At 45.6% G+C, this 26131-nt stretch overlaps 1 protein-coding gene across 1 annotated transcript in view; it reads right to left on the reverse strand.

Moving 5' to 3' along the window:
- The window catches only part of KCNQ3 (potassium voltage-gated channel subfamily Q member 3), a 297573-nt gene that overhangs the window by 65125 nt on the left and 206317 nt on the right, over nt 1-26131 (reverse strand). The window contains exons 2-5 of the mRNA XM_050941496.1: nt 11017-11107; nt 8024-8150; nt 5038-5210; nt 1854-2009 (exon numbers count right to left, since the gene is read on the reverse strand). Of these exons, the coding sequence (XP_050797453.1) occupies nt 1854-2009; nt 5038-5210; nt 8024-8150; nt 11017-11107 (547 nt within the window). The remainder of the gene's footprint in view (nt 1-1853; nt 2010-5037; nt 5211-8023; nt 8151-11016; nt 11108-26131) is intronic.

A 26131-nucleotide genomic window follows, 5' to 3' on the forward strand; every position in this document is an offset into this window, starting at 1 on the left:
AAGCCTGATTAAAATCAAGATAAATTACATCTACAGCTTTCCCCTTATCCCCTGTCAAAGAAGGAAACTAGGTTGGTATGGCATCATTTGTTCTTGATAAATCCTTGCTGGCTATTCTTTATAACCCTATTATCCTCTAAGTGCTTACAAATTGATTGTTTAAAAATTTGTTCCAGTATCTTTCCAGATATTGAATTTAGGCTGATGGTTCAATAATTCCCCAGTACCTCTTTGTTCCCCTTTTTAAAGGCAGGTTCTATGTTTGTCCTTCTCTAGTCTTCTAGAGTCCTGTCCTCCAGGAGTTATCAAAAGTAACTGCTAATGGTTACGAGCTAGTTCCTTAAGTACTTTAGAATAAATTTCATCAAGCGCCGTCGACTTGAATACATCTAACTTTTCTAAATAGCCTTTAGTCTGTTCTTTCCCTATTTTGTCTTGTGTTCCTTCTCCCTTGTTAATATTAATTGTGTAGTGTACGTCAAGACTGAAACAAAATAGATGTTAAACACTTTGATGTTGTCAGTTATTAGTTCTTCTTCCCAACTTTCCTTTGTCTTTCTCTTGCTTTGAACATAGTTACTAGTTGGAGGCACTGCACACATAGAACTCAGGACCCACTAGTCCTAAAGTGGGTTACCCACCTCCTGAAAGAGGAATAAGGAGCTGTAGAACCCTTGGGGATCAGGAGAAGGCAACACCTCTAATACATGGGTTGCATGTCAGACATTCAACTTGAACTCAAGCTCAGGAGAAGAATGAATCATTTCTGGATGTGAAATATACACAAGTGCTCTGATTTCCCTCGCATTGACACCAATGTGAATCCTCTGACTTCAGTACAGTCACTACTTATTGACACTGATCTAACCGAGAGAACACTCGGTCCCCTGAGTGCTGTATGAGTTTGGATTAAATTGATAGTGAATTTCTGTGTCAGGGATGTGGGAGGGCATCCCAAACAAAGGGGTAAGGCCATGGTTCTGGTTTTGTACCATGATTATCTAGGGTTCAGACTGCACCATGAGCTTGCAGTTGCCCCCTCATTTGGAATACCCCCACCCCCGCCCAACATCTCTTCCACCGAAACTCACAACATATCAATTTAATCCAAATTCAGACAGCACTTGGGGGCCTGACTCTTCATATATGATGATTCTCTAGGGCTCAGACTAGTATCTCAAGGAGGAGATTTGCAGAAGCACAGTGGGCAGTTGCATGCCCAAATTCCAGGGAAAGTCAATGGCAGTTGGGTGCCCAACTCCCACTTGTGACTTTGAAAATCTCCCCTGTAGGGATTTCTTCACCAGACATTCTGGGCCAAATTTCCAAGAGAGCTCAGCACCCACAGTTAGAGACAGATTGCCAGAAAACCTCAGCCTCTCGTTAGGCATCTAAATGGCCAGCTTTTCAAAAAGCGCTAAGCACAACAGCAGCTCCCACTGTTCTGAGTTTTGAAAATCTGGCCACTTCACGTAGGTGCATAAATAGAAGCTGCTGGGTGCTGAAGGCTTTTGCAAACCTGGCCCTTAGACTCCAGCTAACAAAATTCCAGAGTTGAATTTTCAAAAGCACTTCAGTGACTTAGGCACCTAAGTCTCAATTTCAAAAGTGATTCAGGTACGTAAGAGCCTAACTGTGATTGAAAGGACTTTCTTCGCACATAGGATCTTACATCCTATTGACTTTCAGTCAGACTTAGGCTCCTAAGTACCCAAATCACTTTTCAGAATGTGATTTAGGTGTTTTTGAACATATTACCCCAATCCCTTCCATTTCCCTCACACCCTAATTCAACCAGGCAGCTTTATTTCCCTTAAACCAACAAATGAGAGAGAGTTTCTACAGCTACTTACCAGCCCCCACCACAGTGCATCTGCATAGGTTTCAAACTCTTCTTTCATCTCGACTCCATGGGCATCCTTTTCAGGCACATCTTTCTCGACCAGGTAAACAAGGAATGAGGAGAGGATAAGGGTCAGGAACCCAATGTACCAAGCAGTGATGAGCTCCTGGAAAAGAAACAGACTGAAAATGAGGAGACTGAAAACAGCATCAGCTTCTGCAATGGCAGCGCCAGATGTCTAGTGACAAAAGAGGAGAGAGACACAGGGTAAAACAGCAAGAACTGTCACTTCTGTCTGGGTTACAGTCTGGTTCCAGCACAGAGCAGCTCTTGCTGTTCTACACTGCAGAAATGCGACAATATTTAATACTTACACAGCACCTTGCTGCTGAGGAAATAAAAGCAATTTGCAGTTGTAGTTTGACTCAAGGCTGGATTAAGGCCCAAGACACAACACGGCATGGGGCCTGGCACCACGGCCTTGGCCTCTCATTGGGAATGGACCCCTCACCTCCCTTCCACAGAAGTTGGAGAAGTCCCACGGGGCCCCTTTCCCCTCACGGGAGCGTCACACATGTCTCCTCGTTGTGACCCTAGAGAGGCAGCGTGGCAGTTGGGGAGCCCTTCAACACTTACCCCAGCAGTCAGGGTGACACTGCTTAGATGGAAGGACTGGGCCTATTGCACTGCATTGCTCCTGCCACAACACACACACAGTTTGCTGCTGGGGTGGTGTTGGAAGGGCCCACAGCCATGGATTTTGGAGATGACAAGCCATTGAGATGCCTGGGGCAATTTAACCACTCAAAGCTATTGTTTTCAGACTTTATGTAGCCGTCACTTCATCAGTTACAGTCAGGTCATGCTTCTCAGCTTTTCTTCACAGCCATCAGGCTAGAAACGTACTATGGGTTTAAATGAGAAAATTGAGATTCTGATGGAATAAGAATGAACTGAGTGGGAGCCCTAGGAACCGATGTATATTGCCTAGGCTTTATCCTGGTCCTGGTTTTGCAACACCACTGAAAGGAGGGATTTTACCAATGTTACAGATGTGTAAATGAAGGCACAGAGAGCTTTAGGCATTAAATCTATGTGTGGGGGAAGGGGAAGGTAGCGTGATTTTCAAGTATATTTATAAGCTTTTGGGGAGCCAGGACTGTCTTTTACTATATCTCTGTACAGCATCCAACACGTTAGGGCACCTAAGTGCTATTGCAATGCAAATAAACAAACAGGCAGAACTCATCAGGATCTGTGGGTGCTCAGCACTTCTGAACATCAACTACTTCTGACTTTCCCAAGGTCACTGAATCAGACACTGACAGAGGTGGAACAGAACCCCTGATTCCCATACAGATACAATTTATGTATTAGAACTTGCATCCTGGTTACCATGTTTCATCAGAAGTGCAAAGAAGATATTCTTTCAGGTTATTATTATTATTTATAGAGCTCCAGCAGAGTGCTGGGCACTTTACAGACAGCTTTCCCTGTGGCATGATTTTCCTTTTTGGTCCTGGGTCATACCACCTACCATGGAGGATGTTGTAGCTGAGAATTTTACAAATGTGTCTTGCTGTAAATCAACCTCTGTAGTAAATTTGTGGTTTGCAGTCACTGAAGGACTTTACTAATAAACTGTGTTTTTAGACTTGATTGTTTAACGTTAGTGCCCATTTTAGCAAACACCCTCGCAACCCTACATATTTCTCAGCCTGCCAAGTCCCAAGTGGAAGGACACAATCTGGGAAAGAAACCAGAGGAGGCCCGCTGGAAAACTAGAGGCCTGAAAAGTATAAAAAAGACATAGTGGCAATGTCTTTAGCATAAGTGACCTTTCTCCAAAACTGCCGTCTCCTGAGGCAGCATGTCTGGCAGAAATAAATGATTTGCTACAGACTAGCAGCAGATTTTGTGCAGGATGGAGGTAAATGTGGCTATGGAATGAAGCCCAGTTGAGAGGCAGGCATTCCGATCTGCCATCAGAGAGAAGCAAAGAATCACTATTGTGTGTGGTCTGGCACTTTCACTTTCCATGGCAATAAAGGGATCTTCTAAAACATTTCCTTCCAAGAACGTCATACATAGATGAGACCTTCCAATCAAAGTTATACATAATGTTGGTAATTCACAGGCCAACCTATAGACCCCCATCTTGGAGCTCTTCACTCAGGTAACTCTTAAACATCTAATCCTATACAATAATGGTGCAAGAGCAGCATAACTACCTGATATGGACCAGAATGGGTCTGACCCTATAACTGAACACACTCAGAGGCAGCTGGAGAATATATTAGCACCCATCCCTGTACTATCTGACCCATGGTTATTGGTGAAAATAAATTAACCACTCTCACGGAAACTTACTTGACTTCTGTTAACCATCAAACCATTATGCATTGAACTGCTGCTCTGATTTTGAGATAAGTCTTTTCCGAGCACCCTCCCACACCAAACTTCTCTGACTGATTTCACATAAGTATAAGTGTGATAGGGAGATAGATGAACCCAGGCATTGCACTTCATAATATTTCTCAAGGAACAATACTCTAAGGGCCAGATGATGCTTTTTAGACGCAAGCCTGTGTAAGGGACAGTGATTACTGACATGCAGATGTCAATTCCATCAAGTATCAGAAAATCAGCTAATGGACCTGGACTCCAGTGATGGGTAAGTCAACTTGGCCATTTGATGAACTTAAATTTCTTCCCAAATGGTGACAATGGAATCCCCAGCCCCCTACAAATGGACACAGATGCCCCTCAATGCACACAAGCAATCACGAGTGAAGTTTAATCTGATGCACTGAGTGGAAATTAGATCCAAGTCTTAATGGATGCCAGCTAGAGAGAAGCCTGTGTTAACACTTCTCTATTATATAGGGCTTTCTTCCGAAGAGCTTGACATGCTTTACGAATAAGGGCACAATCCCAACTCCTATTGAAGTCAAGCCCAAAATGTCCATTGGCTTCAATGGTGCAGGATCAGGCCCTGATTAATCGTACAAGACCCCAACAGGGTAAGAGAGTTGGCTAGGGTTACAGAGCACGTCTGCGGAATGGCACTCAAGGGTCTTGACTACTACTCTGCTGCTCTAAACAATACATATAACACTCTCCTCAAGTGTCTGATCTGCCTTTGCTTTTTTTTCCCCCTTAACTCAGATTAACCCTGTGAACTCCTCACTTACTTTGCTATGTGCACAAATAGCTGATCCCAAAAGCTTCCATGTGCCTCCCCTCCTGTCCATTCGGAGCATTCGCAGGATCTGAAGGAAGCGCAGACTTCTGAGCGACGTTGCCAGAACGTTGCCCTGGTTCCCAACAGCCACCACCGGCACAGAGGCAATCAACACAAAGATATCTGCACAGCATAAAGGAGAAGAAAGCCAGATCAAAAAGTGGAGTCATCTGTGATGGGTTGTACCCCCGGGGTACAATCTGGGAGGTGTTGGAACCGCTATGCCCCCTAACAATTCAGCTGGGTTGGATTTTCTCACGCTGCTCTGCTGATGATACACAGCCAGCCTCTCCAGGGACTATTATCCCTCAACATAATAGCAGGTGGTGCCACACACCCAACTGAATTACCTGAGTGCTTTGCCTAAGCCACTGGTAGATCAACAATGGAGCACCAGCCAATTTACTCACTCCCCAGCCTTGCATCCCTGCTGGAGTATAAACCCAGAATTACACCATCTTGCACTGCACAGGGATCTGTACAACACAAGCTCATTAATATAGTTTGCTTCCCCCTCGATATGGGAAAGAAATGCACGAAGCCTTTGCTAGCTGAGCTGAGATTTTCCCAACCACTTCACTTAAAACACACTGGTTAAGATAAAACCGAAAACAAGTTTATTAACTACAGAAAGATAGATTTAAAGAGATTATAAGTGATAACAAACAGATCAAAGCTGGTTACCTAGGAAATTAAACAAGAATGCCAACTAAGCCTAATATACGAGACAGGATTTCAATCAACAATATCTCATGCTGACTGCTGATACAAGCAGGTTTGCAGATTCTTGAGGAACAGGCTGCATTTTCTGTGCACCCTTGGTTCCCCTCCCCCATTCCAAGTCCTTTGTCTTTCAGAGGTTCTTCCAGATCAACGTTGAGTTGTGGGAGAATGAAGACAAATCATGATGTCACTCCCCATCTTATATAGTTTCTCCATATGGTGGGAATCCTTTGTTCTAAGCTAAGGTCCTAGCCCAGTTTGGTGGAAAAATACAGGTACCAAAGTGGAGTTGTGTCATGTGGTCTGGTCACATGCCCTTGCATGCCTTGCTGAGTCATAGCAGCCATTATCCATAGGCTGTCTGAAGCGTTCTCAAGAAGGCTCACCAGGTGGGGGCTAAGCTTCATCCAAGGCCTGTAGTTTCCCTTAGTGGCCCATTACCTTGAATAGGCCCCTCACAGTCAGCGTTCTAGACTGGAATCATGTTGCCTAGTGGGTGTCACCCAGGTGTAACCACATTTGAAATACAGACACATAGTCAATATTCACAACTCCAGATACAAAAATGATACATGCATACAACTACAATAATTACATTCAGCAAATCATAACTTTTCCAATGACACCTCACATGACACATCTTGTGTAAAATGCATCATAATTATGTCATAATCATATCATAATTATACCACTATGATTAATGTAGGGTGCAGTGTCACACCATCATCTGCTGCTTAATTCCATTTGTTTGTGCTGTAAAATCCCCTGCAAAGATCTGAAACGCACTAGTGAACTCTTTCTTTAATCAATTAAACAGGCACCTGTAAGTCAAACACAGCTTGTGGCATTGACCACAATCTGGGACCCAGGTAATCTACGCATCTCACATTTCATATGGGACACATTCTGAGTTGGTTAAGAGAAAGGGGCAGAAAATAACACGAGAGTCCGTCTTGCAAAATACAGGCTAATAAATCAGAAGGACAAACAAACCAGAGGACAAATATTCTGTAAGTGGGAAATAGTGAAAGCAGGAATACCAAAATATAGTGGTTAGTGAACAAGAAGTCCTTCTTTCTACTGGTGCCCTCTAGTTTTTGGAAATTTGGCTGACTTTCCAGGTTAACCTCTTAAGGCCAGTGCTGATTATTTTTGTGAGATAGGTCCAATTTATTGATCAATTAAATAGGTCTGAAATGCAGATTGCTTTTTTTAAATTTATGGGCCTTTACGAGTCCATAATTATCCAAGTGGAAATAGGTAACAATTGTGTCAGAAATATTCTCAGGGCTCTTAGCTACTCTGTCTTTCAAGTATGTTTAGAATCAAGTGTCTTTGAAATGGCACCATGCGGGTTTCCTATTAGCTCTCTGCCAACAATTCTATAACAAATTTGTGTAATTTACAAATCAAGAGATGATTTTTCTAATCCAGGATTTTAAAAATACAGCTGAGCTCTTCTTGCTCCTTACATTGACATCAATAAAGAGTCTGTGCTTACAATTTAGATGACAATTTTAATGATTACACGTGAGACAAAACAAACCCCAGCTTGCTTACCCAAAGCTATTCTGACCCTTAAACAGTAATACGAGTAGTATTATTGATTTGTATTACAATAGCACCTGGAGACCACAACTGAGACCTTATCGTGCAAAGTGCTGCACAAAAACATAAGTGCCAGCCCTGCCCTGCAGAGCTTATATTTCTAAACAGCCAAGACCATCAAGGCATGGCAGAGGAAATGGGCAGAGAGAGAAGTAACTGGCCCAAGATCATATAACAGAGTTGGGAATAGATGTCTCGACTCCTACTTCAGTGCTCATTAGACCACAGTGCAGTAAAAGCTTGTTTGTGTCAGTAAAGTAAGCAGACAGAACTCAAAGATATGAAGGGAACAGATATGTTCAGTAAAGATGTGCCATTTTGCAGTGATTTTTGAAACTATAACAGTGTGTGAATTAAAGTTGTTGAGATCCTACAGAACATCTGAGCAGATTCTACAGTAAGTATCTAATTCTGTCAAACCATAAACACTGTTCTCAAGTGAAACCAGGTTTTCAGGTACTTTATAATTCTTTCTAAACAGTGCAGAACTCTTAGCATACGTGGCCTTTGTATTTGTCATTCATGGGGTTTTAGACTTAAATAACATCTGACTACGCACAGAAAAGGATAGATATATGGAGAACAATCAAAGAGATTGTGCTTACCCAACATACACAAAGGCTTCCTGGCAAATTTGAGCCTCCCTCTCCATCCTTTATAGCGACAGCAACACCCAGCAGCCCAGATTCTTAAGACAAACTCCGCTCCAAAGATGAAAATGGCAAATGTTTCCTGTATCAAAAACACAAATTATATTCTTAGACACATAACAAGGCTTGCAGTAATTCTGGACATGCATTGCTTGCTGAATCAAACAGTGGGTTCGCGTATGTGTCTATGATTTTATATATATACAGTCAGATTTTCAAAAAAAACCTCAGCACGTGGCATCTCTCGTTGTTCTCAGTGATGGAAGAGGGGGAATTCTCCATTGTTTTCAAAGGGAGTAGCCGAGTGCTGAGCATTTCTGAAAATGTGTCCACTTCATTTAGGTCCCCAGATGGGAGCTTAGCCCTTTTGAAAATCTGACCCTGAATGTCCCTATAGTATATGCACAAATAATCTGGGCTTTTTGAAATGTATACAGATAGACATGAGCTAAGAAATTGGAATCTGGTGTTTGGGTGAATTTGGAGCGGAGTTTTGATTCAGACATAGTGTCATTGCGTTACCTGTGTCATAACAAAGGGCTGAATCCTCACATTCTCAAGCCCATAAGGCAGCTTTATACCACCTCTGCATCTGAACTTGGGGGCTGCTCTACCTTGCACCACTGGCTAATTGTCACCCAAGGGTGAGCAGGACTGCCACAGCACATTACATTATACCTCCACCCAACAGGCCCATTTCTGCGCTCTACACTGTGGAAAGCTGGGGGGAGGCGGGGTAAAACTTCTTCAGCTCCCTTTCTAAATCACAAAGGAGCAAAAATGATCATCTCTTATAACATTCACATTTAATTCAGGTCAGACTTCACATTGTATGTCACTGGGAGGAACGGAGAGGTAAACGGGGAATTCCCAACACTACTGCTGCTACAATGGTTCACTGGGAGACAGTTTTATGCAGGGCTGGGCTAACACAGCAGCATTCTGATAACACTGATGGCTGGACTTTGATGCTAGATACTTTTTGTTAAAGTGACACCATCAACTTGAAGTCTAATCAGTCTTACAAAATGATTTCAATGTAGTTTCATTTACTGCTACTGGGCTAAAGCTATGGCAAATGTTTGTGCATCATATTTGTTTTAGGGTGACCAGACAGCAAGTGTGAAAAATCGGGACAGGGGACAGGGCGGGGGGGGGGGGGTAATAGGAGCCTATATAAGAAAAAGACTCCAAAATCAGGATGGTCCCTATAAAACCAGGACATCTGGTCACCCTAATTTGTTTTCTCCCTTCTGCTGTGTGAGGGTGTGTCTACACTGCAGTCAAAACCCCGCAGCTGGCCCATGCCAGCTGACTCAGGCTCATGGGGCTCGGGCTAAGAGGCTATTTAAGTGCAGTGGAGATGTTTATGTTTGGGCAGCGGTCTGGGCTCTAGGACTCTGAAAGGTGGGAGGTTCCCAGAGCTCATATTGCAACTGTATCCAGAATGTCTACACCACAGTTAATCAGCCTCTTAGCCCAAGCCCTGCAAGTCAGCTATCAGGAGCCAGCTGTGGGTGTCTAATTCCAGCATAGACATACCCTGAAAGACCCACACAAACAACAGAGGAAACTGACTAACTTGGGTTTTCAGGTCCTGTAGATCCTCCCCTTAGGCTGGGGGAGGGATCCTTAAGCAGTGGGCAGGCTTCTGCCTGCCCAATTCCTGGAACCCAATAGGTACAGCATATGCTCAGGGCTCTCATGTGCATAAAACAAGCTGAAAAAAAACCCAGAGAAAAGGATTTATTTTCTCCAAATCTTTGAAGGCTAGTCATCTTAACCATTGCTCACAGCATTACCAGGTACAACCTCTTCAGACAGATGTGTGATTTTGAAGCTGATGGCATCCCTTTAATGAGAGCTTGAAATCAGCAGAATATTGCAGACTGAAGTAAAAATTGTGCAGAGACCATAAGGGTTATGTCTGCATTGCAGCTGGACCGAGTCTCCCAGCCCAGGTAGACAGTTTCATGCTAGCACTATGGGTGGTGGAGACTCGAGCTAGCCAGACCGTGGGGTGGGCTTGAGAACCGGAGCTGCCACACTGCTGTTTCTAGCGCACTAACACAAGCCCCATTAGTGCAAATCTATCCACCTGGGCTGGGAAAGTGAAATGTAGACATACCTCTAGGGTTGGATTTTAGTTACCAATTACCTCAGTGGGATCAAAATTAGGCCAACATTGACTGGCTGTTATTGAACATCCCATCCTAAAATTATAGGATCTACAATGTTTCCCCATCCTATTTCCTCCTACTCCCAGGGTTGTTAGAATCTATTGAGTGCTGACAATACCTCAGGCATTCAGCTGTACACAAAAATACAGTTACTGCTTGAAGACCAGCAGCTTTTTGCACACAGGCCACTAAATCACATAGTGTGATGGGATATACCACCCCCCCATTGAGCCCTCAAGGGTTAATGAGCTGCTGTAGGCCCACTCAGCCCTGCCCAGACACACCTGCACTTGCTGTCAGGTAATGAAGGGGCATGTAAAGGGGAGGAGACGAGCTCATGTGCTTGTTGGTTGGGAGGAGAACAGACCTCCTACTCTTTGCTCCCTGAGGAAAAGGAACAACCCAGGGCCCTTGCAAAGGCTGCAGCTGCCAGAGCCTGCTAGGGGAAGTAGGCCTGGCTCAGGACTACTGAGTTTGTTTTGAGATTACTTTTCTTTGCCTGATTATAAATGGACTATTGGCCCAGGCTGGGCAGCCTCAGAGAGACCTAAGGGACCTACCATGCCTATTCCAGAACCCCAGCCTAGGAGGGATGTGGGGAAGTGCCTCAGTAAACACTGTGGACTTCTTGCAGCCTACGTGAGCCTGCCCTGTAGTGAGTCTGGGACCCTGAAGAGTCTGGAGTCACCAATGGTAATGAGTTTTCATTGCTGCTGAATTCAATCCAAGAAGGTTAACAGCATGACATTGCAGTCCCAGTCTACTTACCAACAGCAGCAGCCAGTCTCCTGAAACAGTTTCATATTCCTTGAAAGTTGTTAGGACGGCTAAGATCAAACACCCCAGAACTATCAGAAATCTGGATTAACACAAAAGGAGAAATTGGGCATCGTTACCGCTGTATCCACTTAAAAAGAGATGATTTTTTAAAAATCCACAAAGGTCTTAAAGGGATCATCATCCATGATCAGAGTGAGATGCAATGTCACTGGGATCAAGGGTTCTTAACCTGGGGGAGTCACAGGCAGAGTTAGGGTCAGACTACCATGCCCTTCCCATATTGTTAAGTGGGAAGAGGACCATGGGTCAATCCCGAGGTTTGGGGGTCCTGGTACAGAAAAGTGGTTCACAGTATGGGAAAGGTGAAGATAGTCATTCTATCACTGACTTTGACCCATCAGACAAGGAGTTCTGTGGAAGAAGGAGAGCCTCTCATTGAGATGTTCCATTTGTGGGTATTACTTGTTGTCATAAACAGATAGCTAAGGGTTAATGTCTCTTTCACCTGAAGCACCTGACCAGAGGACCAATCAGGAAACCGGATTTTTTCAACTCTGGGTGGAGGGAAGTTTGTGTCTGAGTCTTTTTTTTCTGTCTGCCTGCTTTCTCTGAGCTTTGGAGAAGTAGTTTTACTTTCTAATCTTCTGTTTCTAAGTGTAAGGACAAAGAGATCAGATAGTAAGTTATATGGTTTCTTTTCTTTGGTATTTGCATGAATATAAGTGCTGGAGTGCTTTGATTTGTATTCTTTTTGAATAAGGCTGTTTATTCAATATTCTTTTAAGCAATTGACCCTGTATTTTGTCACCTTAATACAGAGAGACCATTTGTATGTATTTTTTCTTTCTTTTTTATATAAAGCTTTCTTTTAAGACCTGTTGGAGTTTTCTTTTCTGGGAAATCTCAGGGAAATTGAGTCTGTACTCACCAGGGAATTGGTGGGAGGAAGAAATCAGGAGGAGATCTGTGTGTGTTGGATTTGCTAGCCTGATTTTGCATTCCCTCTGGGTGAAGAGGAAAGTGCTTTTGTTTCCAGGACTGGGAACGGAGAGGGGGAGTCACTCTGTTTGGATTCACAGAGCTTGTGTCGGTGTATCTCTCCAGGAGCCCCTGGAGGGGGGAAGGGAAAAAGGATTATTTCCCTTTGTTGTGAGACTCAAGGGATTTGGGTCTTGGGGTCCCCAGGGAAGGTTTTTCAGGGGGACCAGAGTGCCCCAAAACACTCTAATTTTTTGGGTGGTGGCAGCAAGTACCAGGTCCAAGCTGGTAACTAAGCTTGGAGGTTTTCATGCTAACCCCCATATTTTGGACGCTAAGGTCCAAATCTGGGACTAAGGTTTGACATGGTGGCAGCGGTTACGGGATAGACAGAATCCAGAAGCCAGTGGAAATATTTTATTTTTCTTTTCTCTGCTAGGGGCTTTTTAGCAGAGAGAAACAGTTTGGTTTTAAAAGGGAACCAGAGAGAATTTTTTTTTCTGCTCTCTCTGGCAGTTTGCGGCTTGCATATTAAGCAAGAAGCATTAAGGAGCTGTTACAGGTCTTTTGTCATGCAATAGCTCTCCCATTGAGAGTCATTTCCAGCTCTATATACATGCAAATAAAGTGGTTTTTCAGGTTTACTTAACATTGAAGATTAGCTAAAGGCACTGTTGCTAGGCAGACTTCAGGAGGCAACAGAGAACCTGCAGTTCAGAAGATAAACACTGGAGGGCACCCCAACACAAGAAAACAGGAACCATGACTTCTAAGGCAAAAATTGAGGCCGAAGCACAAATCAAAGAAGCTGAACACAGGCGAGAGATGGAAAAACACAAACAGGCACTAGAAATAAAACAAAAAGAGATGGAGCTGAAAGAAAAGGAAGAAAGCATCAAACTGGCAGCCTACCAAAGAGAACAGGCAGCCAAAGAGGCAGCACACAAAAGAAAACTAGAAGAAGAAGAAGAGGTGGCCCACCGCCGAGACATGGAAAAACAACAAAAAGAAAATGAAGAGAAGGAAAAACAGAGAAAACATGAACTGGACTTGGCAAAAGCTGGGCTGCATGTGCCAGCCAACCCTAACAACCCGGCGCCAATTATTGCTCCACAGCATAGGAAATTTCCCACCTACAAGGCAGGGGATGACACCGAGGCCTTCTTGGAAAATTTTGAAAGAGCCTGTCTTGGGTACAGCATCCCCGAAGACCAGTACATGGTAGAATTAAGGTCACAGCTCAGTGGACCTTTAGCAGAGGTGGCAGCTGAAATGCCTAAGCAGAAAATGAATGACTATAAACTTTTTCAAACCAAGGCCAGATACAGAATGGGGATAACCCCAGATCATGCCCGTCGGCGCTTGAGAACCCAAAAGTGGAAACCAGATGTGTCATTTCCCAAACACGCCTACTACGTTGCAAAAAATTATGAGGCCTGGATATCAGGACACAATGTTAAAACCTTGGAAGAACTGCACCTCCTCATACAAATGGAGCAGTTCTTGGATGGTGTTCCTGAAGACATCACACGGTACATACAAGATGGAAAACCCAAAGATCTCGCTGAGGCGGGGGAGATTGGAGCCAAATGGATGGAAGTGGCAGAAAGCAAGAAAGCTACTGTCAAGGGGAACGATTACCCCAGGGGGCACACCGACCATAAACCCTACAACCGAGGACAGCCAAAGACCCCACATACAACCCAAGTCAAGCCACAGACACCCTATTCTTCCACCTCACCAGTCTCCAGTAACGCACCTCGGCCCAGTGACCCATCAGATGGAAGATGCTTTAAGTGTAATGAACTGGGACATATCAAGGCCAACTGTCCAAAGAACACCATGCGAGTACACTTCATTACACCACCATCACACCAAAGATCCCCAGGCCCGGATGCCTCTCAAATACCCTTGGAGCGAAGGGAAAATTTGAGAGTGGGCGGAAAGAAGGTTACTGCGTGGAGAGACACGGGGGCACAAGTGTCAGCTATCCACCAATCCTTCGTAGACCCCAAATTCATCAACCCAAAGGCCAAAGTTAGAATTTACCCCTTCATGTCACAAGCTGTAGACTTGCCTACAGCTGAACTGCCTGTCCAGTACAAAGGCTGGTCAGGAATGTGGACTTTTGCAGTCTATGACAATTATCCTATCCCCATGCTACTGGAGGAAGACTTGGCCAACCAGGTGAAGCGGGCCAAGAGAGTGGGAATGGTTACACGTAGCCAAACCAGGCAAGCTTCCAGACCCATTCCTGTTCCTGAACCGTCCACAGACGCCCCGTCTGGGTTACCAGAGACCCAGACAGAGGTAGTGGACCCGGATTCCAGGCCAACCACTGAAACAGCCACAGCACCTCCAGTCCCAGGCCCGGAACTGGAACAGCAACCAGCACCAGCAATTGCAACCCCATCTTCAAACTCAACGCCAGTGGGCGCCAGCGAGCCACAACTGGCAGAAGCAACAGACAGCAATACCCAAAAGGCTCAGCCAGAGCCTGAAATACCCTCAGGTGCACCAGCAGAGAGCGGTTCACCAGCAACGGAAACAGCCCCATCACCTACATTGCTTCCAGAGGGACCAAGCCCAAGTCCACAGTCTGAGGAAGAACTGGTGACCCCAGCCTCAAGGGAACAGTTCCAGACTGAGCAGGAAGCAGATGACAGCCTTCAGAAAGCTTGGGCGGCGGCACGGAGCACCCCACCACTTCTCAGCTCTTCTAATCGATCCCGGTTTGTTATAGACCAAGGACTTTTATACAAGGAAATTCTTTCTGGTGGACACCGGGAAGAATGGCAGCCGCAAAAACAGTTGGTGGTTCCAACTAAGTACCGGGGGAAGCTCTTAAGCTTAGCCCATGATCATCCCAGTGGCCATGCTGGGGTGAACAGAACCAAAGACAGGTTGGGGAAGTCCTTCCACTGGGAGGGGATGGGCAAGGACGTTGCCAAGTATGTCCGGTCTTGTGAGGTATGCCAAAGAGTGGGAAAGCCTCAAGACCAGGTCAAGGCCCCTCTCCAGCCACTCCCCATAATTTAGGTCCCATTTCAGCGAGTAGCTGTGGATATTCTGGGTCCTTTCCCAAAAAAGACGCCCAGAGGAAAGCAGTACGTACTGACTTTAGTGGACTTTGCTACCCGATGGCCGGAAGCAGTAGCTCTAGGCAACACCACGGCTAACACTGTGTGCCTGGCCCTAACAGACATCTTTGCCAGGGTAGGTTGGCCCTCCGACATCCTTACAGATTCAGGGTCTAATTTCCTGGCAGGGACCATGGAAAAACTGTGGGAAACTCATGGGGTGAATCACTTGGTTGCCACCCCGTACCACCATCAAACCAATGGCCTGGTGGAAAGGTTCAATGGAACTTTGGGGGCCATGATACGAAAATTCATCAACGAATTCTCCAATAATTGGGACCTAGTGTTGCAGCAGTTGCTGTTTGCGTACAGGGCTGTACCACATCCCCGTTTAGGGTTTTCACCATTTGAGCTTGTGTATGGTCACGAGGTTAAGGGGCCATTACAGTTGGTGAAGCAGCAATGGGAGGGGTTTACGCCTTCTCCAGGAACTAACATTCTGGACTTTGTAAGCAACCTTCAAAGCACCCTCCGACACTCTTTAGTCCTTGCTAGAGAGAACCTAAAGGATGCTCAAGAAGAGCAAAAGGCCTGGTATGACAGACATGCCAGAGAACGTTCCTTCAAGGTAGGAGACCAGGTTATGGTCTTCAAGGCGCAACAGGCCCATAAGATGGAAGCATCATGGGAAGGGCCATTCACGGTCCAAGAGCGCCTGGGAACTGTAAACTACCTCATAGCATTTCCCAATTCCTCACTAAAGCCTAAAGTGTACCATGTTAAATCTCTCAAGCCTTTCTATTACAGAGACTTACAGGTTTGTCAGTTTACAGTCCAGGGAGATGAGGCTGAGTGGCCTGACGGTGTCTACTACGACAGAAAAAAAGACGGTGGTGTGGAAGAGGTGAACCTCTCAACTACCCTGGAACGTCTGCAGCGGCGACAAATCAAGGAGCTGTGCACTAGCTTCGCCCCATTGTTCTCAGCCACCCCAGGACGGACTGAACGGGCATACCACTCCATTGACACAGGTAATGCTCACCCAATCAGAACCCCACCCTACCGGGTGTCTCCTCATGCCCAAGCTGCTATAGAACGGGAGATCCAGAACATGCTACAGATGGGTATAATCCGCTCATCTACCAGTGCATGGGCATCTCCAGTGGTTCTGGTACCCAAACCAGATGGGGAAATACGCTTTTGCGTGGATTACCGTAAGCTAAATGCGGTAACTCGTCCGGACAACTATCCAATGCCACGCACTGATGAGCTATTGGAGAAGTTGGGACGTGCCCAGTTCATCTCTACAATAGACTTAACCAAGGGGTACTGGCAAGTACCGCTAGATGAACCTGCCAAGGAGAGGTCAGCATTCGTCACCCATGCGGGGGTGTATGAATTCAATGTCCTTCCTTTCGGCCTTCGAAATGCACCCGCCACCTTCCAGAGGCTGGTAGATGGTCTACTAGCTGGACTGGGAGAATTTGCAGTTGCCTACCTCGATGATGTGGCCATTTTTTCAGACTCCTGGCCCGAACACCTACTACACCTGGAAAAGGTCTTTGAGCGCATCAGGCAGGCCGGACTAACTGTTAAGGCCAAAAAGTGTCAAATAGGCCAAAACAGAGTGACTTACCTGGGGCACCAGGTGGGTCGAGAAACCATAAACCCCCTACAGGCCAAAGTGGATGCTATCCAAAAGTGGCCTGTCCCAAGGTCAAAGAAACAGGTCCAATCCTTCTTAGGCTTGGCCGGATACTACAGGCGATTTGTACCACACTACAGCCAAATCGCTGCCCCACTGACCGACCTGACCAAAAAGACCCAGCCAAATGCAGTTAAGTGGACTGATGAGTGTCAAAAGGCCTTTACCCAACTTAAGGCAACGCTCATGTCTGACCCTGTGCTCAGGGCCCCGGATTTTGACAAACCATTCCTAGTAACCACAGATGCATCTGAGCGTGGTATAGGAGCAGTGCTCATGCAGGAAGCAACAGATCACAACTTCCATCCTGTCGTGTTTCTCAGCAAGAAACTGTCTGAGAGGGAAAGTCACTGGTCAGTCAGTGAAAAGGAATGCTATGCCATTGTGTACGCCCTGGAAAAGCTACGCCCATATGTTTGGGGACGGCGGTTCCAACTACAAACTGACCATGCTGCACTAAAGTGGCTTCATACTGCCAAGGGGAACAACAAGAAACTTCTTCGTTGGAGTTTAGCTCTCCAAGATTTTGATTTTGAAATTCAACACATCACAGGAGCTTCTAACAAAGTTGCTGATGCTCTCTCCCATGAGAGTTTCCCAGAATTCAGTAGTTAAAAAGTGTTCTTAAAATGTAGAAGTCTGTTAGTTATATACTTAGCGGTATATGTAAAGGTGCATGTGTTGTATTAATCTGTTTATTTTCAAGTTCTAGAAGGAAATCGCCGCCAGTGAGCTTCCCCACTGTCTGCAATTTGGGGGGCGTGTCATAAACAGATAGCTAAGGGTTAATGTCTCTTTCACCTGAAGCACCTGACCAGAGGACCAATCAGGAAACCGGATTTTTTCAACTCTGGGTGGAGGGAAGTTTGTGTCTGAGTCTTTTTTTTCTGTCTGCCTGCTTTCTCTGAGCTTTGGAGAAGTAGTTTTACTTTCTAATCTTCTGTTTCTAAGTGTAAGGACAAAGAGATCAGATAGTAAGTTATATGGTTTCTTTTCTTTGGTATTTGCATGAATATAAGTGCTGGAGTGCTTTGATTTGTATTCTTTTTGAATAAGGCTGTTTATTCAATATTCTTTTAAGCAATTGACCCTGTATTTTGTCACCTTAATACAGAGAGACCATTTGTATGTATTTTTTCTTTCTTTTTTATATAAAGCTTTCTTTTAAGACCTGTTGGAGTTTTCTTTTCTGGGAAATCTCAGGGAAATTGAGTCTGTACTCACCAGGGAATTGGTGGGAGGAAGAAATCAGGGGGAGATCTGTGTGTGTTGGATTTGCTAGCCTGATTTTGCATTCCCCCTGGGTGAAGAGGAAAGTGCTTTTGTTTCCAGGACTGGGAACGGAGAGGGGGAGTCACTCTGTTTGGATTCACAGAGCCTGTGTCTGTGTATCTCTCCAGGAGCACCTGGAGGGGGGAAGGGAAAAAGGATTATTTCCCTTTGTTGTGAGACTCAAGGGATTTGGGTCTTGGGGTCCCCAGGGAAGGTTTTTCAGGGGGACCAGAGTGCCCCAAAACACTCTAATTTTTTGGGTGGTGGCAGCAAGTACCAGGTCCAAGCTGGTAACTAAGCTTGGAGGTTTTCATGCTAACCCCCATATTTTGGACGCTAAGGTCCAAATCTGGGACTAAGGTTGTGTTCCGGTGTTACACCATGATGGGCACTTTAGAAATGCATAGGATAATCATTGCTAATAAAATGGCATTGTAGTAACAATAAAGCAAATCCACTTGGCATGTATTGAAAATCAAGAAACAGTAAGTTAACAGTTCTGTGCAATTAACATTTTGGCACCAATAATATCATCTAGTGCTTTTTATCAGCAGATCTCAAAGCACTTTACAAAGAAGGTCAAAAGCCCATGAAGACATTAATAATTCTCAAACCCTTGTTTGCACTGAAAATTTGAGTGCTGTCCTTTTTTTGTAATGCAGATATAATGGAGTGTGTAACCCACACAGACTTTGATAGGATTGATATGGGCCTGAGAGGTCAATTATGCTAACTGGCTGCACCTGGAAGGTGGATGAGGCTTAATTAATGATGAAGCCCAGCTGCAAAAGAAGTTGGGTGGTTAATATAAACAAACTGAGCAAGTAAAGAACAGAAAAGGACTGGATCTTCACAGAAAGATTGGGGAAGCAAGAAACCTCCATTTCTATGCAGAGAAAATTCAGCTAGTTCCAAATTTTACATTCTTAGGACTTGTGTTTGATAAACTAATTTGGAAGGGTCATATAGTTAATATCCAGAGTAAATGTAAAAGGAGGATGAATCTGCTTAAAAGTATTGCTGGGAACAAGGGATAAGAACTCACAGATAATGCTGAATAGGCACTAATAAAACCAGTTACAGATTATGGAGGCCAAATCTTTGAAATATTCAGCTTTGAAGTCAACAGTTAAAAAATAAGAGTTGATCCAAGCCCAAGCTCTGGTTAATCCCATGTAGTACAATACTACAGCCCCATTGTGTGGGAAGCAGGGAGCTACCGGAGAAATGCCTATACATTTAAGGATGAAATTGTTAGATTTAACCTTTTGGGCTAAGGTTAATGGAAACAGTGAAGATAAGAGTAATAAACAAATATACGAAGATGGTTGGGAAGTAAATAGACATGATTTAACTGGATGCCATGTACTCCCACATGCTAACAGGGTCAAAAGGTGGGAGGGAGTGGAAAGTGAGTGAAAAGGAAGGACTGGAAGAGATTGAAATCTTCAGTCACGAGCAGTCAAACTATACCTGGACAGTTGTTTCTCTAGTTGTGGATTTGGAATATTATGGTAAGACAAAGGAAAAAGCAGAACCATCATATATGACTGTGATGCTGGCAGACCAGGTGCCAGCTCATGCCAAGGTCCTTAGGCCTCACCGAACACTTACAATCGCATAGCTGGAAACCAGTGTGGCTCACCTGTGTGCAGGGCCAGCTCCAGGGTTTTTGCTGCCCCAAGTAGTGGGGAAAAAAAAAGCCTGCGATCGGCGGCAGTTCCACCGTGATGCTTTCTTCTTTGGCGGGTATTCGGTGGCAGGTCCTTCCCTCTGAGAGGGACCGAGGGACCCGCTGCCGAAGAGCCCGAATGCCTTCCCTTCCCTTTGGCCACCCCAAGCACCTGCTTGCTGGGCTGGTGCCTGGAGCCGGCCCTGCCTGTATGTTGGCATTATCAAAATAGATGTTAGAGTTATACCCATGTGTTTAGTGTTTAGACTTTATAGGATGCTTGTAGGATGCTGCCTGTATTAATTCTACTTATAATATTTGCATCCCATGTTCTAACATATGTTTAAGTGTTTGCTCTGTAACCATAAAATATTTAAGATTATATATTCCCCACAGTCAGGGGAGAAGCATTACCAAGTGTGAAATATTAGTTTACCCAAAAGTGTTATTTCCTGCCCACCAGGAAGGACTACTGAATCCAAATGGGCCATTGTGAAGCAGAGACTTTGACAGCTCCTCTCACCCACCCGTGAATAAGTTATGTCCAGGAGCACTTGTCCCATCAGCTTGGACTCTAGAGAAAGCGGGGAATAAAAATCCTGAATCAGAAGAAATTGAGGCCTCTTCATGCTGTCTAACCTCTGAGAGGCAAAGATTCCTAGACATAAGCAAGCAATCTCCAAGCTGCTTAGCCCAAAGGATATAAAAGCTTGCTTATTATAGAAACTTCAGTTACCTTTTGAATTTAAGATTGTACCTCACTTGTGTGTATGCTTTCCTGCTTAATCTCGTAAATAATTCTCATTTCTTATCTTAGTTAATTACAGGATTGGCTACAGGTATTGGCCTTGATTTGACATCTGAGCACAACTGACATGGGATAAGTGACTGATCTTGTGGGATTGGGAGCAATATGACTATTATTGTGATTTTTTTGGTGTAAGTGACTATCTATCACATACTCCAGCTTGCCTGAGTGGCAAGATAGATTGGAATGCCCAAGGGGACCATCTGTGACTCCATGGTAAGACTATTAGAGGGCTTTAGGAGTTCACACTTGTAATGGGGCTGGTGAAATCTAAATAGAGTTTAGAAGCAGTTTGGAGTTTCTGCTCTGCTTTTTAACAGTCTGTCCTGAGGCTGGCACTCATGGTTGTGAACCACTCCCGACAGCGTAACAATGACGGATACAATTTATGAGTTTATATATGGCAAATGAGATCAGTACTGTCCATTCTGTATTGACAGATCTAAAGATGACAACACTGGTAGTGTGAGAATGGCCTTTTGTATTCCTGAATTTGGAATTAAGAGATCTACAAGACTATCCAATTTGGTGGCCATTATGACGGCCGAATACGTGGGCATACTGCTGGCACTGACCTGGCTAAGGAACGTATGCCCAGCTACAACTGCTATCCTGTCTGACTCCTTGAGTATAACAGCAATCAGTAAGGGAACCTCGGAGAGCAGGAACAAGAACAAAATATTGTTCTTAACTATGAAGATAGTGCAAAGAGACAAAAGGACAAATGTTCTCTGAGATATGTCCTAGACTTAAGGATAATGTTATACTTCTCAGTTATGCGAGACGAAGCACCATAGCTATTTTTAGAGTGCTAACAGGCCATGGTGGCCTAAATGGTAATTTGTATCTACTAAACGTGAACAAAGATGGGTTGTGCGAAACATGCAAAGTTAAAGAAACAGTTGACCATCTGCTCTGGCAATGCAGGGAGAATTATGTGAAAAGAAAGATTCTCTTTACGGAGAACTGAGATGCCTCAAGGTGAAAGAATATAGTCTGAAAGGACTGGTGAGAGAACGGGGAAGGTGGGGTAGCATTAAAACAGCATTACTGTGTATTTTTAAAGGATGCAGGACAGGGTGAGAAGACATAAGCTTTTTATTATGTAAAAACTGTGATTGGTGGCAGTCATAGCCTCTCATGCTGAGGCTGCTGAACCATAAAGTGTCAGGAAAAGAAAAGAAGAAAGAAAGGGACTGTAGGGAGGAGAGGAAGGAACTCTGCATTCCCTCTCTGTGACTAGAGTTGTGGGGAGAAAACTCAGGGGGAGAGTAAGCCCTAGGATCCTACCCTGAGTAGAGGAGGCTGGCGAAGGGGAGGAGAGGCATGGAGCAGTCACTAGGATGGAGAAGGCTCTGGTGGTGTGCCCTGAAAGGCAGGATTTGGACATCCAGGGGGAGCGCCCTGGGAAGCGTTCAGTTAAGGAACAAAGCAGGGGAAACCGCAGCAGAAAGGGATGAAAAGTCAATCCTGAGAAGGCTGAAAATTGGCTTAAGCTGGTACTTTGAGATTCTACTGGGGACTTCCGGGGTGACCTGGCATGAGACAAGGGGGAATTTAGAGGTTGTGGGGAGAAAGTTTAAGAAAATCTGGGTAGGAAGAGGTCCAGGGAGGCAGCAGCAAGAAATTTTGTGGAGACCTTGGCTGCTGGCTATAGGGACCCTGGACTGGAACCTGGTGTATGGAAAAGGCCTGTGTTCCCCTACCAGCCAACAGAAGTGGTGGTGTGAAGCCCCCACACAGAGATAAGGGGATAAGGACATTGGAAGCCCTGAGCCAAGGGAATGCAAAAATTATAGGGCCCAGATTTCGGGCCAGAGACCTGATATAAGGACACTGGACTTTTATTTGTTGGTGTCAGAAACACATGGGGATGCTCATCTCTAGTAGTGGGAGCTGTGGCAGCTGGGCCTACTGGTTGGTGCCAGGGGTCAGGGCCAGACTCGAGTCCAGAGTGGGGCTGGAGTGAGAGAAGGGCTGGAGCAAGACTAGGAACAGGGCTGGAGTGAGAGCAAGGCTTGGGGAGTCTGTTACCACTGTCAGGCGGGCGAGAGTGCCAAGCCCTAGAGCAGAGGTTCTCAACCTATTTATCACTGTGGGCCGCATATGTGGCCCACAAAATGTTACCTGGGCCACAGGTTGAGAACCACAGGGCCCCCCACCTAACCTCTCCCACAAACCCCTACACTCAGCACCCTCCACCCAGAGACCCCTCCACAGAATGGGGGCAGGAGCAGAGAGCTGGGTGTGGAGCGGGGGGCAGGGACCATGATCCTGGACCCTGCTGTATGGGGATCCCTGATCCCTGCTGGCTGGCCGGACCCTGCTGAGGGGGAGCCGGGGGGAAGCCAGGACCCAGACTCTGCAGGGACCCCGTACCACGCCAAGCTGGCCTGGGCAGCAACTGGCTGCCCAGACCCTTCCACGGATCCTGTGGCATTTAGCACACAGCTGAGCTGGGTCACAGCTCTGTGCTAACTTGGCCATTTGCGGCCCATGGGCCATGAGTTGAGAATCACTGTCCTAGAGTGATAGTGAGCAGACTGACTTCCTGTTCCTCCTGGGAGCTTATATACCTGCCCTCAAGTTACCAGACCAGTTCCTGGCTTGCAGATTGGCTGGAGCCCAGCACAAGAGAGAGTCATCACCTTATAGTTAGACTCTGTTACCCCAGAAGGGATGGACCTAAATTGTGATGTAATCAGAGGCCCATGCAGAGGTGGACCACCAGAGTGGCCACTGGCAGGAGTCATGAGATGGGGGGAGAGCTGCTATGCCTGGCCACAAGGAGGCGCTCCAGAAAGAAGAAAATTAAAGAGGCCAGAGGCACAAATAATACTAAAGTTATGCTCCCTGATGCACATGGCTTACATTAGGGCTTGTCTATACTGCCCCACAGTTTGGATTATCGGGGTGTAAATCACAACATGCACTAAGGGCAGGTCTTAACTACCCGTCAGATCGGCAGGTAGAGATCGATCAATCGGGGATCGATTTATTGCATCTTGTCTAGATGCAGCTAAATCGATCCCCGAATGCGCTCCCCATCGACTCCGGAACTCCAGCTCACGAGAGGAGGAAGCGGAGTTGACGGGGGAGCAGAAGTGGTTGACTCGCCGCCATCCTCACGGCCAGGTAAATCAACCTAAGATACCCCAGCTTCAGCTATGCTATTCGCGTATCTTAGGTCAACTCCCCCAGCGTAGACCAGGGCTCAAGTGTTGCACTTTCACTTGTCTGTGAGGACACTATGGGTATGTAATAAAAGGTTCCTAGTTCACATTAACGTAGTCCTCTTCAAACAGGACAATCTGTGTACGGCTCCATTCAGAGACTTGGGGTCACATCCTCAGCTGACATCAACTGATGTAATTCCAATGAAGTAAACTGGTGCAGCTTTATCAACACCTGCTGAGGATCTGGCCCTGGATCACCTCGCCTCTCCTTTAAGGTACTAAGATAATTAAAGGTTTAATGATACATATCGAAAATATTCAAGGGAAGTTACTTTTGCAGGAAGTTTTACTTAAGGGCCCAGCCCCGCAAGAGCACTGAAGTCAACAGAAGTGCCACAGAAAGGGAGGTTGCAGGGTTGGACCCCAGGTTCTCTTAATGTGCAGCTTAAAGATAAACTAAACAGCATAATGATATTTTTATTGCATTTCCTCTAAAAACCTCAAAACCCACTGAGTAGAGTGTGCTTTGTTTTACCCACTAGAGAGCGCCCAAATTCTACAGTGAAGTGATACTGCTGTCTCCTGCAATTTCTCTCCATGAAATAAACTCATTCCAAATGTTCAGATTATTAAATCCACCAGCAAAGCAGTTTAACAGAATTGAAAGCCCCCCACTCTCTATTACAGTTCTATTTATTTTTAAAATGGGTGTGAGAGGTGCCGGCCTCCTTAATAAATGGGATTAATGGGCAAAGTCCATCAAAGCAAGAAAAGCCCCACCCATGCAGGTGAGGGAGGAGATACAGAACCCAGCAATCAACAAATCATGGGAGCATAAGAAATGAAAAAAAAAGGGATGGGGGTACATGTCACAGGGTCAAAATGAGGGATCTAGAGGGAGGGCACCAGGCAGAGAACTCTGGATAATGCCTGCCATCCTGAGACGGTCCAAGATGTCAGTGGATGCTCCTGAGAAGAGCTCTGTGCAGATGCATGAAAGGTCCCAGAGAACAACCTCATGGAGTTTCCTCCTGGACTGATGGATGGCCATCTTGGCCAGTGTCAGGAGGAGGCTGAAGGGGAGTTCTTGCGCCTTGATGACACCACAGATGGAGTGTGCCTAGAGGAAAAGATGTGGGGAGCAATGCAGCCTAAACAGAAAATTGCAATCTGGAGTATTGCAGGTAGGGTCTCTCTGCAGAAGGGTCACGTGTCTGGGGCATGGATGAACAATGCCAACCACACACCATGCTCACAGTTCCATGGAGGAGTTGCCAGCCAATGTCACCAGTGGGACATGGAACCACGGTAGAGTAGGGGTGCCAGTCTGACAGCTCAGGAAACAGAAGTGCACTCTAGCCAGCAGCCAGGCACAGCATAGGAAGTGACACTGCTATTCATGTGCCTCATTCATGTGCCCCCACAGAGAACTGGACAAAGCTTCCCACCCCCACCCCCCCCCCGCCATGTGATATAGGAGAGCTGCATTGATGCCCATATGATCCTTAGCCTTTCTTCTGAGAATGCTAACAAATATGCCAGTGAGGTGGAGGCATGAAATATGAACACCAGCTCATTAGATGTGGGTCACTGAACTACTGTTATGTAATGACAATAGTTGGCTTTTATACAGAGCTCCTAGAAACATTAACTCATTAATCCACACCATGTCCTATTAGAGCAGGCTAGGAGCCATATCCCTCTGCAATGGAAAACGCAATCAAAAGGGTGAAGAGATTTGCTGAAAGCTTCATCTGAAGACCCAACTCTGCATTCATTCCTCCAGACCAGAGGTAGTCAATAGGTGGACCGCAGGCCAAATCCAGACCATCAAACACTTTTGAACAGACCACACAATCTTTTTATTTACTTATTAATTATTATTATTATTGCGGTGTGAAAAATGTTTCTCTGGAGTCCCTTGACTATACCTTGACCAAGAAATTTGGACCTTGACAAAAAACAACTGACTGCCCCTGTTCCAGACCATGCTGCCCCACCCACTGGTTTCTGATTACTACTGAACCTAGAAGTGAAAGGCTCTGTTTCCTTACCAATCCCCTGGGCCATTCAGCAACAACAGGCTAGCACATGTCTAGGCCTGGAAGAATCCAATTATTATTATTTTTAATTTTGATGGGAAAATAGATTTTTATTTTTATCTATTTTAATTTAAGTTTCTGCAGGCTGTCAGCAGTTTGGACAACCCCCACCCCCACCCCACGGGAGGACACCCCACTACTGAATGGTTCCAGCTGGGGGCTCATCCTCCTCCTTCTTGTAGTCTTGGCCCGGAGTCTTTGCTCTACCCTGCCAGGACTACAGGCTTCCCACTGTACCTTGCACCTGCAGGGACTCTGTGTCAGTGGCCCCGCAGGGAGCTCTCTGCAGCTCTGCTGTCACAAGAATGAG

The sequence above is a fragment of the Gopherus flavomarginatus genome, chromosome 2 (assembly GCF_025201925.1).
Source record: "Gopherus flavomarginatus isolate rGopFla2 chromosome 2, rGopFla2.mat.asm, whole genome shotgun sequence".
Classification (NCBI taxonomy): domain Eukaryota; kingdom Metazoa; phylum Chordata; order Testudines; family Testudinidae; genus Gopherus; species Gopherus flavomarginatus.